The 21469-nt window shown below is 40.2% G+C and overlaps 1 protein-coding gene across 4 annotated transcripts in view; it reads right to left on the bottom strand.

Annotated features, from left to right (window-relative positions):
• ASCC3 (activating signal cointegrator 1 complex subunit 3) overlaps positions 1-21469 on the bottom strand; it is a 524193-nt gene that overhangs the window by 313813 nt on the left and 188911 nt on the right. For all 4 annotated transcript variants that reach the window (XM_077812867.1, XM_077812868.1, XM_077812866.1 and 1 more), the window contains exon 11: positions 5711-5875. In XM_077812867.1, coding sequence (XP_077668993.1) covers positions 5711-5875 — 165 coding nt within the window. The remainder of the gene's footprint in view (positions 1-5710; positions 5876-21469) is intronic.

Below are 21469 nucleotides of genomic sequence, written 5' to 3' on the forward strand. Positions count from 1 at the left end.
ATGGATGAAGTCATGGCAACAATAAAAAAAAGACTTCTGAATGAAAAAGTACTAGGCTGCATTGGAATACCAGCTGAACTGTTAAAAACCATAGGGGATGAAGGCTTGAAAGGCCCATCAGAGGTAACAAAGATTATGTTTGAGACAAGCAAATCACCAGACAACTTTACAACTTAATTGGGTATCTACATTTTTCCAAAAGACAATGTCATGGATTGTAACAACTACAGAACACTCAGCCTAGTGTCACAGGCCTCTAAGGTAGTTTTGCGAGTTGTTCAAGACCAAATACAAGGAAAGTTTGAGAAGGAAATATGCGAAGAACAATATGGTTTCAAATGTGGAAAGTCAAGATAAACGCTATTATAAACTCCCAATAATAACACAGTTATACTGGAATCAGAAGGCAATTATAAATGAAAGATGGAAGCGAAAATCTAAGAGATCAAGAGAGGAGTGAGACAAGGTTGTATATTGCCACCGACTTTATTCAACATTTATAGTTTGATTAAATTAATTGAAGAAACAGAAGAAGATATTAAGATAAATGGAAAACAGATTAACATTCACTATGCAGATGACAGTGTGGTTGGCTGATTCAGAAGATAATCTAATGAAGTTAGTGGAAAATTATACATGAATATGGCAAAGAATATGGTCTAGAGTTGAATGCGGACAAGACAAATTATGATGGCATGCAAGATTCCAGTGAGTGACACAGCCATACATCAAGTGACAAACTACTGCTACTCAGGAAGCATCATTACAGAAGATGGAAGATCAAATACTGAAGTCTGCACCAGAACAGAAAGAGCTGAAGAGACAGTCTGAAAAAATAAAAATCTGATGAGAAGAGATGTAAATCTGAAGAATAAAGTCCAGCTCTTAAAAACCTAGATTTGGTCTGTGTTAAATGATGGCTGTGAAACAAGGACATTCAAACAATCAATAAATTACAACCCTTCAAATTATGGTGATAGAGAGGAGTTCCGAAAGTATCATGGATAGGTCATATTCTCAATGAAAAAGTATTGGAAATGACTGGAACTCTTCAAACACTAGTCAAAGATTTTATTACATGCAAGACACTATTTATAGGATACAATTTAAGAGGTTCAGCAGGCAACCCCTAAACACAAGCACTAGAAGGGAAAACTGATGGAAGAACATGAGGCAGAAAAAGAAGATCATGGATGGATGATGTGGTACCCTGGGTGGATCAAAAGGACAATTCACTCACAGAGATTAGCACAGAATGGTTTGTCATGCTTGCAAACCTTGAGTGATGAAGATGAACTGTTTTGACAGGATGGAGTACAGCTATCCAACATGGGGTGAGAGGGTTTTTTTTTTTTTTTAAAAAAGGACCTCAGGCAGCAGGTGGATGCCTTTCTAGCTGCCTGGCAGGATTCAGGTAGATGTGTAAGCTGATTACTGTCTCCTCTATGGCAGGTTTCAGTGCAGTTGCAAGGAACCAATTGGAGGGCCCTGTAACCATTCAAATGTAGGACTGGAAGGAACCTCAGTAGGTTATCTAGCCCAGTCCCCTGCTCTGAGGTGGGACTAAATATTATCTAGGAGATCCTGACTGGTGTTTGTCTAACCTGTTTTTTTAAACCTCCACTGATGGAGATTCCACAGCCTCCCTAGGTAATTTGTTTCTGTGCTTAATTACCCTTACATTTAGGATTTTTTTCTAACCTAAATCTCCCTTGCTGCAATTTAATTCCATTACTTCTTGTCCTGTCCCCATTGGTTAAAGAGAACAATTTATCACCCTTTTCTTTATAACAAACTTTTATGTACTTGAAGACTGTTATGTCCCACCTTAGTCTTCTCTTCTCCAGACTAAACAAACCCAGTTTTTTCAATCTTTCCTCTTAGGTCATGTTTGCTAGATCTTTAATCATTTTTTTTTATTACTCTCTTCTGAGCTTTCTCCAATTTGTCCATATCTTTCCTGAAGTGTACTACCCAGAACTGGACACAATACTCCAGTGGTGAGTAGAGTGAAGGAATTACTTCTTGTGTATTGCTAATACATCCCAGAATGATGTTTGCGTTCTTCCCCCAAACAATATTATACTGTTGACCCATATTTAGTTTGTAATCCATCATAACCCCGAGGTCCTTTTCTGCAGTACTCCTTCCTAGGCAGTCATTTCCCATTTTGTATTTGTGCAACTGATTATTTCTTCCTAAGTGTAGTGCTTAGGATTTGTCAGACCATTTGTCTGTTTTGTCAAGATCATATTAAATTTTAATCCTGTAAACACTTGAAATCCCTCTCACCTTGGTATCATCTGCAAACTTCATAAGCATATTCTCTATCTCATAATCCATGAGGATATCAAATAGAACTGGACCCAAGACAGATCTCGGAAGGACCCCACTTGATGTGCCCTTCCCGCTCAATTGTGAGCCACAACTTTAATAACAAAAGAAGATAGGATTTTAAGCGAATTCAAGTATCAGAATTAAAGTCAGAAATGATTACATGAGAAAAGAAGATAAAATGTTTTCTAGTAGCTAAAACTTAACAAGATAGATTTGGTTCAAGGTAAAATCCTTACCACATGTACCCAACAACATGGTTGACCAAATTCTCAGGTCAGGATCTCCCGCTGAAGTCAAAGGGCTGGTTCCCTTTTCTTCTAACGTCAAAGAGAGAGAGCATGAATTTGGGATTTTCTCCTCCCCCCCCCCTTTTTTTTTTTTTTTTTTTTTTTTTTAACAACAGTCCAGTTAATTTGGAAGTGGATTCTTCAGAGAATTACAGCTCAAAGCAAAGTTTATTCCAACAGTAGAGAAGGTGAAATGGAGTCTGGTAGAGAAGGAGGCTCCATGTTCATTCTTCTCACCTGTGTTTGACGAAATGAAAATTTTCTTGGTCTCCTGCCATCTTCGCTCCCTGCTGTCTCGAGAACCCTGTTTACAGTTTGTCTAGACTATATTTCTCCAATATGCTGTGTGGGTACGGGTCCAGAGCATGACATCACATGGTGAGGAGGCATGCATCCATCTGTCACACAGCACATGGCTCCTGTCTTCTCATCTCTCTTACTTCCTGAGTGAAGGAAAGTAGGATTGGTACTCTGGGTCCCAGGTCTGGAGATGTACAGAAGGCAGTGCCCTCATATCATCCTCAAGTTTGTAGAGCCCTGCACTGAAATGGCCCTGCTGGTAATTTGAGAGAGACAGCGACAGAGTGTGTGTGTTTGTGCATGTGTTGTGGGGAGGAGAAAAGTCCCTGTTAGTTAATAAAGTTGCACGTTCCATATTGGCATTCTTGTCTCATTGTTTTCAAGTCCATAACAGTCTCTCTGTCTTAAAAGGCTAGACTTTTAATGTTTGTTTGAAATAAAACAGAGTTTTGGCATAAGATATATGATTGTATTGAGAGAACTATTCTACATTTTTTAGGGTGAAATCCTGTCCAAAAGGAAGTCAATGGCAGTAACCTGCTTTAATCTGTCTAAAGCAAAATATAAATGGAAACAATAGGCATTTCTTCCTTTGTAGCGCCTCATGCAGCAATGAACTCTAATTTTATAAAAAGCAGATTGCAGACTCACAAATTTTTTGCTTCCATTTTAAGAATATTAGGCAGCTGTTGTTCAAAATAGATGCATCTTGTTTGTCCTTCACCTCTGGAGGGCTCATTATTCTAAAACATTTTGATCTTTTTTTGTTTCTACCGCTTACCTTCTAATCTTTTACAAAAAGTTCTGTTTACACAGTTTTGTTTTCTCTGTTGATTAGCCTTCTCTTCTAGAATGTGTGTCTATCATAGTGAGGTTTTCTTCTATCTCAGTATTTTTATATTCATTTCTCTTCCGTTCCCCACAATTTTGCAAATTCTGTTATGAAGATATGCAGTACTCTCCACTTCTTCTTCTTCTTGCCATTATGAAAGCAAGTGGCAATTCATGAGGGCTCAATTTCTGATGCTACAATTTCTGCTTAACTATGGTTGGTGGTAGTGTGTTTTTCTGTTTGTTTTTGGTTTAAGATTTTTCCTGTTTGTTTTTTGGGTGAGGGAGGGGTTATTTAATTACATATTTACTGGACACAAAATTAGCTGAAGTCCAACAGTGATTCAAGAGTTCAGTTTTTATTGTCTTAAAATTCCAGTGATATCAATTTGAAACAAAATATCTTTGTGCTATGAAAAAATGATGCTGCAAGTCTCATAGGAACAAAAGAGTATGTAGATGCTACTCTTCTATATTAGAAATAGAGAAATCAACACTAGAATACCAGGTCTTTTTTATAAGACATCTGGGATAACAAACAATACCTCCCACAAAAGAAAAAAAAAAAAAACACTGTACACAAAATTGCACAGAACTCACCAAAAATCCACTGATCTGGAAGGTTTAAAGCTTTATTCTAAGACAAGGGATCTTAGCACAAAGTAGAGTTTTCCAACATTTTGAAGCAACAGTAGCAATGGTAATAATTATCACCTATATTGCACTTACACAGGGACATCAGTATTATCATAGTAGATCTAACCAGTGGTCCATTTTGTTCAGTATCCTGTCATGCAAGCAACCTTCAGTTGGCTCTTATGGAATAGCCTGCCTATAAGGAAGTTTATTTTTAGCCCTTGCTTGTTAATGGTTGGCTTCAGCCACAAAGCGTGAGAGTTTATAAGTCCTTCTAAAACAGTTGTCCTATACTGTGTACTTGTGGGTGCGCTAATTGTTCAAAGAAATGTCTAACCCTTTTTTGACCCCACAGATCAATGTGTTGATCACAACAATATTTCCTTTTATCTATTTCAGTTGTTTTGCCAGTTAATTTCATTGTAGGTACCCTTGTTCTTATATTATGAAAAGGATAAATAGGAACTCCATTTATCTTCTTTATATCATTCATTACTTTATCATGTCCCTTCTTATTCACTTCCTCTCTAACTTGAACAGTCCTGCACTTAAAATCTCTCTTCATATGGAAGCCTGCACCATGGCTCTAATCATATTCATTGTCGATCTCTGAACTTCTTCTATTTGTACTGGATCACGAGAATCTGGTATTCTTCTATGCTCTCCATTCCCTCTTTCCCCCCTCTGCTACACACCCCTCTGGTATTTAGAAAATACCAGTCAGAGTATCACATAACAAGATTATGCTTCTACTACTCCTTTACATAATACTTTTCCAGCAGCACTATAAATCTTCCTTAGTTTCAATCTACTACTCTGCATTCATGCTTTGTCAAACAGTATCATATCAGCAGATTTCACTTTGTATTGAAAAATCCTAGTAAAATGTAAGTTCCCATTCATAGTTTTGCCTAAGACACTAATAACTCATTAATGAAGCATTAATCCTAAAAAAATTATTCACATATAATATTCATTTAACGATGAAAAACACTTTGATTTTCCCCTTAGACTGGTAGCCAAAAGTAGCACAAATAAAATTTGCATTATATAATTTTTGACATCCCTTCCCAGTCATTTAATATGATACGATAAGGGAAGTCCGATTGGTAGACAAAAATGGACAAAAATTGGTAGACAAAAATTGGTAGACAAAAATACAAAGGAAGGAGGTGTATTGTAGCACTTATACAACTAAAAGAATTACATGCTGCCAAAGTACCATGAGGTAATATTTTAAAATACTTGATTTTTTACCTCTAAATTCTATTTATTCTTGAATTATTTCTGAAAGTCAATGTCAACATTTTTACTCTTACCTGACGTAAGGTGCGTGCCACTAAACTCTCTAGCACTGGTCCTCTGTCTTCATGCAACAGATGCACTTCATCAAGAATCAGGAGCTTTACAAGTTGAGAAAGTGCTACATCCCCAACACTCTTTCTTGTCACTACATCCCATTTCTCTGGAGTGGTCACGAGCATCTGTCAAACAGGAAAAAGAATCCTAAGCATCCACAAAGGAAAATTCGTGCCAGCTACATCAAAAAACAACAATTCTATCAATCTAACACTACAGGTGAAATTTTCAAAAGCATTTAAGTGACTTAGGAGACGAAGAGTAGACATACACTGCAATTAAGAACCCGGGGCTGGCCTGTGCCAGCTGACTCAGGTTTGCGGGGCTTGGGCTAATGGGCTGTTTAATTGGGGTGCAAATGTTCAGGCTCGGGCTGAAGCCCGAGCTCTAAGACCCTCCCCTTTCACAGGGTCCCAGAGCCCAGGCTCCAGTCCCAGCCCAAATATCTATACTGCAATTAACCAGCCCTTTCGCCTGAGCCGCACAAGCCCAAGTCAGCTAGCACAGGCATCTAACTGCACTGTAAACATACACTAAGTCTTACTGAATGATACCAGTGATAAATAAAATAATAGCATGTTTCCAATTTTCACCACCTGTCAGTTACAGGGCACTTCAGACCCCTTTGCAGCCCCTCTTGAGGGTACTCCTCAGGTGACAAGATTTTCTTCCTTTACTTCTCTCCAAAGTAGAGCCCCACTGTTCCAGTCTGAGTGGTTGATCTCTGGGTTGCAGCTCCCCTATTCACCAGTATCATTCACCAACTGTGGCTCCTCTAGCAGATCCAGTTGATCTTGGCCCCTGCAGGAGATTTTCCTTCAGGAGCTGTGACCAGTGGCTAACGACAGTTTTTCCAAAACCAGCTTATTGTTTATTCATACAAAGGTACATAATAAGCAAAAAAACCCCGAGTTAAAATTATGGAAGTGTAGTACGTGTCTCTCTCTCTCTCTCTCCACACATATCCTCCCCCCTCTCCTCCATCTTACCTAAACCTTATCCTTTCCTTACAAGTTTTGGTGATTTCTACTTGGCCTAGATACCTCAATCTTTGGGATGGGAGAGAGACAGCCCTGCAGCATTCTCAGCCTCTTACTGCGTGTCTGCCAATGTCCTGTTTCTCTCTCCATCCCCACCTCCTGAGGTGCTGCTGACTCACCAACCCTATCTTTCGCCCAGGGTATACTTTTAATTGTTTATGGCTCTTTTGATCTCTAAGCTCTGGCCAAAGCTGAGTAACTTCGCTGGTGTCTGGAAACAGCATCTTCCCAATTAATGGCCCAGCTATTGTTATCTTCACTGTCTTGAAGTTGTTTAACCCAGGTGTCTTATGTCTACCATTGATTCGTTTACTGCTTGCTCTTCCTAACTGCCCCTTTAAATTCACTCTGTGTAGCCAGACAGAATAATATCAAGCAGGTAAGCGGATGTATATATAACATTCATAAAAAGCAGTACAGGTATCTCCCCCGCACTGTACACCGTCTGATAACCCTGTCGAACACTACGGGTTACAGCTTTATGCTATAAGAAGCAACATCTTTAATTTGCAAATTGCCGATACAGTGGCCACCATTAAAGATATTTTCCAACAATATTATAGCTATACTCTGCAAATGGATGTCTCATATACCCCTCAACACTGAACACTGGCAAAAAATGGTAACTTTTTGGGTGTTTACTGCCAGGCATTTATGGCTGAGAGTTAGGATTACCGCTTTCTACCACACAAAATTCAACACCCTAGCCCTGCCCCTTGTTTGAGTCCCCGTCCCTGCTCAGTACATTTCCTCTCCCTCAGTGGCTCACTCTCCCCCACCCTCACTCACTTTCACTGGGCTGTGGAAGGGGTGAGGGCTCTGGGGTGGGGCTGGAGATAAGGGGTTTAGAGTGCAAGAGGGGGCTCCAGGCTGGAGCTGTCAGATTCGGAACGTGGGAGGGGGCTGTGGGCTGAGGTAGGGGGTTGGGGTGCACAAAGGGGTAAGGACTCTGGGGTGGGACTGGGGATGAGGGGTTCAAGATGTGGGAGGGGGCTCTGGGCTGGGGGTGCAGGCTCTGGAGTGGGGACAGGGATGAGGGGTTGGGGGTGCAGGAGGAGGCTCCAGGTTTGGAGGGGGGTCAGGACAGGGGGTTGGGGCTCAGGGTTGGGGCATGGGTTTACCTTGGGGGGCTCATGCTCAGCGGCGCAGCAGGGGGGCTAAGGCAGGCTCCCTGCTTGTCCTGGGGCACCGCACTGTGCCCCAAAAGCAGCCAGCAGGTCTGAGTCCTAGGCGGGGGGCCCAGGAAGTGCCGTGGAGTGTTCTCACCCGCAAGCACTGCCCCCCTAGCTCCCATTGGCCGGTTCCCTGCCAATGGGAGTGCGGAGCTGGTTCACGGGGCAGGGGCAGCACGTGGAGCTTCCTGGCCCCCACACCTAGTACCCGGATCTGCTGGTCACTTCTGGGGCACAGCACGGTGCCTCAAGATAGGTAGGCACTAGCCTGCCTTAGCTGAGCAGCACCGCCGACCAGACTTTTAACGGCCCGGTCAGCTGTGCTGACTGGAGCCACCAGGGTCCCTTTTCAACCAGGTGTTCCGGACGAAAACCAGACACCTGGTCACCCCACTGAGAGTTAAGGACAGTCATTTGTTGTTTATTTACATCCTTATAAATAATGTGATAAATCACTGCCCTGATAGTCATAAATCTCAGACTTCAAGGACATGTAGAAACCTTACCTGCCTCTTTTTCTTTAGGCTCAGTAGAAAAGCAACTTTTAACTATTGAAATAAAGCTTACAGTAATACCATTATATCTGAAAAGCAACTTGTAAACTAAAGAGAATAATTACAGTTCAGGCCTGGATAGTTCATTGAAACTGTATTACAAGAGTTAAGAAACCAGAATATGGGCTATCACCAGCAGGAGAGTGAATTTGTGTGGGGGGGTGGAGGGTGAGAAAACCTGGATTTGTGCTGGAAATGGCCTAACCTGACGATTACTTTAGATAAGCTATTACCAGCAGGACAGTGGGGTGGGAGGAGGTATTGTTTCATATTCTCTGTGTATATATAAAGTCTGCTGCAGTTTCCACGGTATGCATCTGATGAAGTGAGCTGTAGCTCACGAAAGCTTATGCTCAAATAAATTGGTTAGTCTCTAAGGTGCCACAAGTACTCCTTTTCTTTTTGCGAATACAGACTAACACGGCTGTTACTCTGAAACCTGTCAGAATATTCTTATGATTTATAGAGCAAAATTAATACTGTTCTTCTTGTTTTATTTATTTATTGAACAATGGGGCATAAGGATTCTTTGATTAACTTGATAGTGTTAACACAGGCTAAGGATTTTTTTTTATTAGTGAATGTATTTCTATTTAATAATAGAAAATGGATAGAAGTGACCATTTTTCCATATTGCCCTTGACCAGGAAGGATTCTCTCAAACAGAGGATAATTCATTCTGCAGTGCATTTGAAAATTTGCTCCCTTTGCTATGACTGTTTATAAGATTGTCAATTTCTGATGAGTTTTTAGTAATGTATACACTTGTCATCTAAGAATTGGACTGACGCCACTAATTCATTTTATATATGCCATTGAGTAGTTGGGGATTGCTTTTGCTTACTACTGATGTGGTCCAGATTTCAGCCAGTGATCTAGAAGGTAAAATCCATACCCCTTCGCTATTCTCAGACTACCCAGAATTTGCAAAATAGTTTGCCATAAAAACGGGTATCCTATATTATGAATACATCATATGTTTGTGAAACATTTATCTGCAAGTTATGAAAATCAATCTATGATTCAAAGCTGAATCCTCTTTGAATAAATGGTTTTCTCAAAGGTATGTTTGGAGAGTTGATACCAAGTCATTCTAGTTTGAGTGTTGATATAAAATGTAGCTATATTAAAAACAGAAGATGAACTTTTCAGGACACTTTCATTTATTTACATCTAAATGAAAAAAATATGATTTTTTTTTTCAGTACATATAGCTAAACAATCCTTCTCAACTTTGCACTGAGGAAAAAAAGCCACATTCACTTTAATGTTTCGTGTTTAAACAATCAGTGCTTCACACCAAAAATTAGAATTAACCCTAAGGCCTTGCAAGAAAAAAATATTCTGCAATTTCCTTACAGGTTCTTGTAAACTTTAAAAAAAAAAAAACAAAAACAAAAAACCTACTTTTCAAAACTGGATGCAATTTTGAATCTCAGCTTTTCAGAAGCTCAGAACTAAAACATCATGAAGAGTAAACAGACAATCATCTCTGCAGATGCCAGTGTCTGCAGATTGAATGTACGAATAGCAAGTCTCTAGAAAAGCTCACACAGCAGCTACTTGCATTCTGTACAATTTTGCTGTAATCTAAGAAAAGTTTTTACAGTAAGACTCCAAGCAATCCATTTCTGCAAGATATTTCCTAAATTCTGTGACAGAATGCCAGGTTCAGTCTTATCCACATTTTTATAATAATTGAAATACCCTACAGTAACAGAAGAAATAGCCTGCTTGCTATGATTAAAAATTAGTACTCCACTTCCTAGATACAAACAAGGAAGATATACCAAATATTCTCATTATTCGCTAATGTTTTTTCAGCAAGACCTGTAAGGGTAGATTAAGATTAAATTGGGCTGGGATCCACAATAATTTTGCTCCCTCTTCCCAAAATGTTGGGGTCTGCTTCAGAAATTGAGACATTCCCTCTCAATTTCCCCTCAACCTCTTTCTTCCATAGCTTCTTGAATATCTTTCCCCAGCTCCCAAAATAACTTCTTCCTTCAGCCGCTCAACTCAGCTAGGAAAGCTACAAAAATTATAGATTTTTCACCAATTCACTCTTCTAGGCCTTCTCAGATCACTAGACTCAGATTCCAAAGATCCTGCCTTAAAACATCTTCACAAACCACAAAACATCTTCAGAATAATTGGCACAGGAACCTTAGCTAGATCAATAATATTGCTGGAAGAACATGCAATTACAGGAAGTGGAGTTAGCTTTGTTAAAGAGACTGGTCTTTGTTTAAGTGAGTTCTAATAGAATCATAGAATATCAGGGTTGGAAGGGACCTCAGGAGGTCATCTAGTCCAACCCCCTGCTCAAAGCAGGACCAATCCCCAATTAAATCATCCCAGCCAGGGCTTTGTCAAGCCTGACCTTAAAAACTTCTAAGGAAGGAGATTCTACCACCTCCCTAGGTAACGCATTCCAGTGTTTCACCACCCTCCTAGTGAAAAAGTTTTTCCTAATATCCAATCTAAACCTCCCCCACTGCAACTTGAGACCATTACTCCTTGTCCTGTCCTCTTCCACCACTGAGAATAGTCTAGAACCATCCTCTCTGGAACCACCTCGCAGGTAGTTGAAAGCAGCTATCAAATCCCCCCTCATTTTTCTCTTCCGCAGACTAAACAATCCCAGTTCCCTCAGCCTCTCCTCATAAATCATGTGTTCCAGACCCCTAATCATTTTTGTTGCCCTTCGCTGGATTCTCTCCAATTTATCCACATCCTTCTTGCAGTGTGGGGCCCAAAACTGGACACAGTACTCCAGATGAGGCCTCACCAATGTCGAATAGAGGGAGACGATCACGTCCCTCGATCTGCTCGCTATGCCCCGACTTATACATCCCAAAATGCCATTGGCCTTCTTGGCAACAAGGGCACACTGCTGACTCATATCCAGCTTCTCGTCCACGGTCACCCCTAGGTCCTTTTCCGCAGAGCTGCTGCGTAGCCATTCGGTCCCTAGTCTGTAGCTGTGCATTGGGTTCTTCCGTCCTAAGTGCAGGACCCTGCACTTACCCTTATTGAACCTCATCAGATTTCTTTTGGCCCATTCCTCCAATTTGTCTAGATCCCTCTCTATCCTATCCCTGCCTTCCAGCGTATCTATCACTCCTCCCAGTTTAGTATCATCCGCAAATTTGCTGAGAGTGCGATCCACACCATCCTCCAGATCATTTATGAAGATAGTGAACAAAACCGGCCCCAGGACCAACCCCTGGGGCACTCCACTTGACACCGGCTGCCAACTAGACATGGAGCCATTGATCACTACCCGTTGAGACCGACAATCTAGCCAACTATCTACCCACCTTATAGTGCATTCATCCAGCCCATACTTCTTTAACTTGCTGACAAGAATACTGTGAGAGACCGTGTCAAAAGCTTTGCTAAAGTCAAGAAACAATACATCCACTGCTTTCCCTTCATCCACAGAACCAGTAATCTCATCATTGAAGGCGATCAGATTAGTCAGGCATGACCTTCCCTTGGTGAATCCATGCTGACTGTTCCTAATCACTTTCCTTTCATGAAAGTGCTTCAGGATTGATTCTTTGAGGACCTGCTCCATGATTTTTCCAGGGACTGAGGTGAGGCTGACTGGCCTGTAGTTCCCAGGATCCTCCTTCTTCCCTTTTTTAAAGATGGGCACTACATTAGCCTTTTTCCAGTCATCCGGGACTTCCCCCGTTCGCCACGAGTTTTCAAAGATGATGGCCAATGGCTCTGCAATCACAGCCGCCAATTCCTTTAACACCCTCGGATGCAACTCGTCCGGCCCCATGGACTTGTGCACGTCCAGCTTTTCTAAATAGTCCCTAACCACCTCTTTCTCCACAGAGGGCTGGCCATCTATTCCCCATGTTGTGATGCCCAGCGCAGCAGTCTGGGAGCTGACCTTGTTCGTGAAGACAGAGGCAAAAAAAGCATTGAGTACATTAGCTTTTTCCACATCCTCTGTCACTAGGTTGCCTCCCTCATTCATTAAGGGGCCCACACTTTCCTTGGCTTTCTTCTTGTTGCCAACATACCTGAAGAAACCCTTCTTGTTACTCTTGACATCTCTCGCAAGCTGCAGCTCCAGGTGCGATTTGGCCCTCCTGATTTCATTCCTACATGCCCGAGCAATATTTTTATACTCTTCCCTGGTCATATGTCCAACCTTCCTCTTCTTGTAAGCTTCTTTTTTATGTTTAAGATCCGCTAGGATTTCTCCGTTAAGCCAAGCTGGTCGCCTGCCATATTTACTATTCTTTTGATACATCGGGATGGTTTGTCCTCAACAGGGATTCCTTGAAATACAGCCAGCTCTTCTGGACTCCTTTCCCCTTCATGTTAGTCCCCCAGGGGATCCTACCCATCCGTTCCCTGAGGGAGTCGAAGTCTAAGTCCACGGTCCATATCCTGCTGCTTACCTTTCTTCCCTGTGTCAGGATCCTGAACTCAACCAACTCATGGTCACTGCCTCCCAGATTCCCATCCACTTTTGCTTCCCCTACTAATTCTTCCCGGTTTGTGAGCAGCAGGTCAAGAAAAGCTCCCCCCCTAGTTGGCTCCTCTAGCACTTGCACCAGGAAATTGTCCCCTACGCTTTCCAAAAACTTCCTGGATTGTCTATGCACCACTATATTGCTCTCCCAGGAAAATCAGGAAAATTAAAGTCACCCATGAGAACCAGGGTATGCGATCTAGTAGCTTCTGCGAGCTGCCGGATAATAAAATAAATTTCAGCTTCCAACAGTTAACAGACAATGGTAACTGGGATACTGAGCTATTTCCCTAAATTTAGAATGTGAAAAACCATTCCTCTTGAAAAGTCATTCCTCTCATTTGCTGGTCTGAGTTTTAAGTGATCATCCCCTGAATTCTAAAGCATATACAGTATTCTTATTTGGTGTGCATTGCGTTTTCCTTCACAATAACACCATAAAAAACTCAACGTTTATCCACAGTATCAAATCACAGTATCTGGGACACTATTTCTGCAGAGCCAGTCAACCTGAAAGTTTACTTCTCCGTGAATGTGAGCCACAATGCTGGGCAAATGTACCTTGCAAAGGATGTGGAGCTTCTCCCTGAAGTAGAGAGCTCTCAGTGATAACCTAAAAGTATATGTAGCTTCAGTTCCCTTGTCATATTCTGTCTGAATTGGTGTAACAGAGATGACAGATTCATAGCTTTTAAGACTAGAAGGAACCATTATAATCATCTAGCCTGACCTCCAGTATAATCACAGGCCATTCTCAACTGTTGCACATCCTACTTGCGGTGCTGACAGCTAGCCAGCTCAGATCACAACCTCAAGGAAGGGTTAAGTGTACCAATTCATTTGTGCCAGGTAATTACATTTGCTTTAAATGCATGAAAGCTAGTGACATAAGGTTATTGTCTTCACCTGTTTCCTGTGATTACTATCTTTCTACTTTATTGACCCTAGATCAAAGGATGTTTAAAGTTTAGATATGAATTTATTTGATGTATAAACTGCATATTAGCTAATGAAGTATTGTTCCTGGCTGTCACATTGTTCATGAAAACTAATTGTCTTGATGCCTGTAACTAAATGTATTATGTATATCTCTAATTAGATGGCCCATCAGGACTGAAGCCTTAGAACTTCAGATGAGAAGGTTAACTTCAAAGCGTGGGTTATTGTGTAGGACTATGGGAGATCCATAAACTGCATCAACAACCAAGAGCCCATGGTGTGCTAGGAATGCATTTATATTATTAAATTTCATCCCACTTCTATTTTTCCAGTCCACGAGGTCATCCAGTTCTTCCTGGTTATACTCCAATTCTTCTTTGTATTGATGATGCCTCTTTAAGCCATTAGCATATTTTATTAGCACACACCTTTTTTTTGCCAAGATTGTTAATGAAAATATTAAATAATATCAGTCTCAAGGCTGATCATTGAGGAAGTCCATTAGTAACCTCCCTCCAACCCAACAGTTCTCCTTTCAGCACAACCCATGGTCTTCACATTATTCAGTTCCTTATCCACTTTATAATTCCTGTACTAATCCCCATCTTCTCCCGTTTACCTAATAATTTCCTACATAGTACTATATCAAATGCTTTACTAAAGTTCAGATAGAATAGATCTACTCCATGTCCTTTGGATATAAAAAAAACCCTCGAAGACAGACAGACAGGTTAGTTTTGCACATTCTGTTTTTGGGAAACCCATGTTGCATTTTATCCCATTTTCCAATTACCTCCATGCCCTTAATTATTCTTTCCTTCAGAATTGTTCTAAAGTTTTGCATACTATTGAGGTCATACTTATGGGTCTGTAGTTGCCTGGATCCTTTCCCTTCACCTTTATTAAATATAAGTATTATGTTTGCTATTCCCCAATCATACAGTACCATCCACAATTTGATAAATATATTAAAAATCCTTTCTACCATATTTGCAATTTCATGTACCAGTTCTTTCAATATTTTGGGATGGAGATTATCTGGTACCCCCAATTTGAGCACATTAAACTCTGAATTTTATTTCCACTCCATTTCCATTTTTATGTACTCATTCTCATACGCTCTCCTATTTTTACCCCCCATGTTCGACATTAGCATCCTTACTGAAAACTGAGGGAAATCTTTATTTACTTTCTCAACCATACTCAGATTATCCTAAATCTCTACCCCATCCTTGCTGCTTAGTATCCTCACTTCTTTTCTTCATTTTTTTTTTTTTTTTAATATCCTTTGTAACATGCAACTCAGCTTGACTTTTGGCAATTCTCACTTTATCCCAACAATTTCTGGTCTCCAAGATATAGCTTTCTTTGCAGATAAATACCTTCTTCTATTTTTTGTAGGCCCTCTGCTTACTCCTAATATCCTTTTTGAAGTAGTTATTCTTCTAGTTTGAAGGAGCCCTTCCCTAAATGTTTTTCCCCCACTTCCTTGGGATGCAAAATATGGATAGTCCTTGCAGCGCTAACTTAAAAGAAATTCCAAGCCTCCTCTACATTTAAGTCAATCCAACTGATCTCACTGCCCAGTTCCCTAAAATTTTCAAAGTCTGCTCTTTTGAAAACCTTGGTTACTGACCTGTTTTTGATTATCCTTCCATTAAATTTAATTTGAATCAACAAAACATCTAGAAGATAATAACGTGGTAAGTAATAGTCAGCATCGGTTTGTCAAAAACAAATCATGGCAAACCAACTTTACAGCTTTCTTTAACAGAGTAAAAAGCCTTGTGGATGGGAGGAAGCGGTGGACGTGGTATATCTTGACTTTAATAAAGCTTTTAATACTGTCTCGCATGACCTTCTCATAAACAAACTAGGGAAATACAACCTAGATGGAGCTACTTCAAGGTGGGTGCATAACTGGCTGGAAAACCGTTCCCAGAGAGTAGTTATCAGTGCTTCACAATCATACTGGAAGTGTATAACGAATGGGGTCCCACAAGGATCAGTTGTGGGTCTGGTTCTGTTCAATATCTTCATCAATGATTTAGATAATGGCATAGAGAGTACAGTTATAAAGTTTGCAGATGATACCAAGCAGGGAGGGATTGCAAGTGCTTTGGAGGATAGGATTAAAATTCGTAATGCTCTGGACAAGCTGGAGAAATGGTCTAAAGTAAATAGGATGAAATTCAATAAGGACAAATGCAAAAGTTCTCCACTTTGGAAGGAAAAATCAGTTGCACGTACACAAAATGGGAAATGACTGCCAAGGCAGGAGTACTGCGGAAAGGGATCTGGGGCTCATAGCAGACCACAACTAAATATGAGTTAACAGAATAACGCTGCTGAAAAAAAACCAAACATCCTTCTGGGATGTATTAGCAGGAGTGTTGTAAGAAAGACACGAGAAGTAATTCTTCCGCTCTACTCCACACTGATTAGGCCTCAACTGCACTATTGTGTCCTATTCTGGGAGCCACATTTCAGGAAGGATGTGGACAAATTGGAGAGAGTCCAGAGAAGAGCAACAAAAATGATTAAAGGTCTAGAAAACATGACCTATGATGGAAGATTGAAACAAATTGGGTTTGTTTAATCTGGAGAAGAGAAGACTGAGATGGACATGACAACAGTTTTCAAATACATAAAAGGTTGTTACAAGGAGGAGGGAGAAAAATTATTGTTCTTAACCTCTGAGGATAGGACAAGAAGCAATGGGCTTAAATTGCAGCAAGGGCGGTTTAGGTTGGACTTTAGGAAAAACTTCCTAACTGTCGGAGTGGTTAAGCACTGGAATAAGTTGCCTAGGGAGGTTGTGGAATCTCCATCATTAGGGATTTTTAAGAGCAGGTTGGACAAACACCTGTCAGGGATGGTCTAGATAATACTTAGTCCTGCCTTCAGTGCAGGGGACTGGACTAGATGACCTTTCAAGGTCCCTTCCAGTTCTATGATTCTACGATAAACCGAGGCACCAAAAATCATTAGTTTTTGCAAATTGATTGCTTAATTATTTGTTCCATTATCTTTCCAGATACAGAAGTTAAGCTGACTGGTCTGTAATTCCCCGGGTTGTCTTTATTTCCCTTTTTATAGATGGGCACTGTATTTGCCCTTTTCCAGTCTTCTGGAATGTCTCCCATCTTCCATGACTTTTCAAAGATAATTGCTAATGGCTCAGATATCTCCTCAGTCAGCTCCTTAAGTATTCTAGGATGCATTTCATCAGGCCCTGGTGATTTGAAGACATCTAACTTTTCCACGGAATGCATCCGATGAAGTGAGCTGTAGCTCACGAAAGCTTATGCTCAAATAAATTTGTTAATCTCTAAGGTGCCACAAGTACTCCTTTTCTTTTAACTTTTCTAAGTAATTTTTGACTTGTTCTTTCCCTATTTTAGACTCTGCTCCTACCTCATTTTCACTGGCATTCACTATGTTAGACATCCAATCGCCACCAACCTTCTTGGTGAAAACCGAAACAAAGAAGTCATTAAGCACCTCTGCCATAACTGCTTAACTTGAGCCATTTTAAAGTTGCCTGGGTTTCAACAGGGCAAGGACTCAGCATCTCTGAAAATCAGGCCCCTTTAAGATTTCTCAAGTAAGACACCCCAAAATTGAGGCACCCAAAATCACTAGCCGCTTTTGAAAATCTTCACTCCTCCCCTCCCTCTCTCCTGATACTACTTAGTCATGTTTCCCAGAGACAGTTATCCCTAGAGCACCTCCAGATATTGTTCCAGTGCAGTGTTATTTGCCTTTGGAATACACTAGGTTTTATCAATTGCCAGTAATTCTAAAACTGCTTCTGAAGACTCATATCACAAGAAAGTCTGTGCTATCCCAACATTTACCATGCAATAATATCTAAGCATAGATATTATGTTAGAATTATTTATTTATTATTCAGATACTACTTTGTGCTAGCAGTTGGTAAATGTGGACTTTAAGGACCTCCATGGTAATTCAAGGTGGAGAAACGTACCACTGTAATTTATTAACTAAATTGTGACACTACTACAAATGCAGCTGTTATCACTTTGAAATGAGCCATGTCAACCACAAAAATTAGCAGCTGTATTTACATAGAACATTAATTAGCAAACTGTGATGAAATATATTTAGCAATGCATATTAAGAATTTAAAGTGTGAAATACTACAAATGCAAGCTACTTAACTAATTTGCTAAAGCTAAATTAGTACTGTTGAGATCACACTAATTTTTTAAGCCATAGTCTTGCTATCAGAAATTTTAATTATAAACAGATGTATATTCTTTCTTTTCCTGTTTTAGAAATATGTCTAAACATTCACCATGCACTACAATGAATGCTCTTTTATGTCTTTGAATCTTATTTTAAAATAATGGCTCAAGATGCTCTAAATAATGACCCAAATAAAAAACTACATAAGATATAGTCATACTTAAGGAAGCTGGAGACCTCTGGCAAATATCTTGCCAGCAATTGTGATAATTTCTTAGATTTATTTTGAAAGTAGCAAGCAGAGTTATGAAAAAAATTCCTCTGGAAAAACAAACTTTCTGTGGCCTGTTTCTGAAACAGTAAGTCTACTAAACTTTAAATTAAATTCAAAAATATTAAACGCTAATTAAAAATACAAGCGGAAATAAAAATGTCAACTAGCAAATGTTAAAACTACAGATTACTCTTTTCAATTAAAATAATAAACAAGCACTCTTACTATTCACCTCATAATTAGTTTTAAATGCTGCACCGGCATTTCTCTCATAATTAGCTTTCAGGGACAATGACATGTTTCATCCATTAAATTATAAACTCTAAATTTTGAGTCATCAGAAAGCTGCGCTACTTATCCTTTGCAAAAATTACAACTGAATCTTAAAATGTCTTTCTTGTGCATTCTCTGATATCCTTTGACTTCAGTTATCAGCACAGTGAGAAATGCATTCATTTATATCACTATTTCACCACTTAATTTCTCTCAGCACTGAAATGGCGAGAAAATAAAGTGTCACATTTGCTTAATGAATTGGAACTCATGCAAGACATTTCAATCTGGCTTTCGTATTAGGGCATGGCTGAATAGAAATGGGTTAACTGTCAATATTTTTACTGTCAACTTACATTTCTCTCTGCCCATGTAATTTTTTTTTTCCCAGCAGTATTCCAATTATTATTAGGAACCATTCCAGATTTACCTTGCCCACTGGGAAACATACAAAGCAGATACACATGGATATCAGAATTATACAAAAGGTCTTGCTTACCAAGTTTAGAGGAGTGTGTGGCAATTTGATATTTATACCAATGATCATAAAATGGAAATGTTTTAAAACTTTCAGTTAAACTTAGTTCAGGAGCAAAGCTGAAATATGAAATACTCAGAACCCAAATCAGCCTTTTGTCTCTGGATAAACAAGATGATGGAGCTCAGCGTTCATAGATCTAACATGTTCATGCTCCAAGACAGCAACAACTACTCAGAACAGTCATATCCTGATAGTCAATCCACAAACTGTAGCCTCTTGGCAGGCATCTGTCTTTCATCTGCTGTCCTAACCAGAGGAACCACCTCAGAATTTTGGCAGACTTGGGCTAATAAAATTCATGGAGGAAAAAATGGTCACAGACCTGAAGGTGTGAAAATACTTAGGATCCCAGTGGTCCTAGATTCTAGTTGTGCCAGAGATTAGAAGAAAAAGCACCACACAGACAACTGTCATTTTGGACAAAATGATCTTTTGTGCCATGGCTCCCTATCTGTTTCAGACACCTGGGTTTGAAACTTGATCAGGACATGCAAAACAATGAAACACAGACAAGGGGATAGATATCTAAGTGGAAGACCACAACTTAATGATCTTTTAAATTTAACGGGGGTGAAGGACTAACACCCCACTTCCCCCCCATCTCCCTGCCAAAAATCAGGCATTTATTTTTATTTTGGTTCAGTCTAGCGTTAGATGGCCTCCATACCAAATAGTCTGACCCTCTTCAGACTAATCCCTAATATTCTGCCCACCTCTGAATCCTCTCACCCTTCCCTTATGACAGAGAATGAGAAATATGAAATGTACTTCATTTTGCAAAAATGTAGGGACTCTCCTTCCTCCTCCAGGCTACTAGGGTCAACCAGTTATCCTTCTGAGTTTCATGTCTACCTATGGGAGCTGGCCCCTTTGACACCAGTCACACAGGGTGTCAGTAAACAGCTTGGTCACAACCTCCACCTCAGTAGCTAATTTCTGCCTCCCATCAATCCCATCTCTAAGGTCTCCCAACCACGTATCAGTTCCCATGTCTGACAAATGAGCCCATCTTTCATGTAAATCTCAGGATCATCATCCCAGATTTGCCAGTATGCGATCACCAGACTGCCAGTGTCTAAGATGACTCTGGTGACATTTTAGTTCACAACCTTCCAGGCCTGATCCACACAATCAAGACCTTATAATCATTTGAGACCAAAGCACATTTGGTACCCAGGCATAACTGTAATCCAATATACATTCCTGCTAAATTCTGACTCTCAAATTCACTCCAGCACAAATTCTAAGATTGCTCTCCCCTAAAAGAACAACATACAGGTATCAGAGTAGTAGCCGTGTTAATCTGCATCCCCAAAAAGAAAAAGAGTACTTGTGGCACCTTAGAGACTAACAAATTTATTTGAGCATAAGCTTCCGCACGAAAGCTTATGCTCAAATAAATTTGTTAGTCTCTAAGGTGCCACAAGTACTCCTTTTCTTTTTACATACAGGTATGTGATTCACCCATCAGGTGGCACAGAACCAGCCTAAACTGGTCCCACAAGATGCTCTCCTCCCAAACCCCTGAGGATGGACAACTTCAGACCTGAAGCAGAGTGGCGACCTACTTGCTGTTCTCCTACCCTTTTGAGGGATTGGTAGACTCTAATGCCTATAAACCCAGATATCCACATTGTTTTTGAGATTTCCGGAAAACTGTAAGCACAAAAGATTTAACTCATATTCTCCCCCTGCCCTGCTCGTCCACATTATAGGGTTGGCATAAGGCATTCCTATAGCCAGAGCCCCGAAGCTTGAACCCCTCTGAGAATCAAATGTCTCCAAAGCTGCAATGTAACCACACCAACACACCTGAATTGATTTAGTTGGTGTTGGCCCTGCTTTGAGCAGGGGATTGCACTAAATGACTTCCTGAGGTCTCTTCCAACCCTAATATTCTATGATTCTATGATACTGTGTAACACCACTTGCTGGACTGCACCCCAGGCAGGCTGAAATGTTCCTCAATACTGCAGGAAATGGATACCTGCTCAGGTAACTACCATCCCAAAGTATAATAAAAAGCCTGGCTCTTGAAAGTACTGATAATAAATACTGTCATTCCAGCAACAACAACAACAAAGAAGGAAATATTCTTTTTTTAGGTTGTGAATCATTAGGACAGTAGGAAAACAATGATCATCCTGAAAAATGAAATTTCAAACTATAATCTACTTGGATTTAGAAAGTGGACTAATCACTCACCTCACATT

The sequence above is a fragment of the Eretmochelys imbricata genome, chromosome 3, assembly GCF_965152235.1.
Source record: "Eretmochelys imbricata isolate rEreImb1 chromosome 3, rEreImb1.hap1, whole genome shotgun sequence".
NCBI classification, from domain to species: domain Eukaryota; kingdom Metazoa; phylum Chordata; order Testudines; family Cheloniidae; genus Eretmochelys; species Eretmochelys imbricata.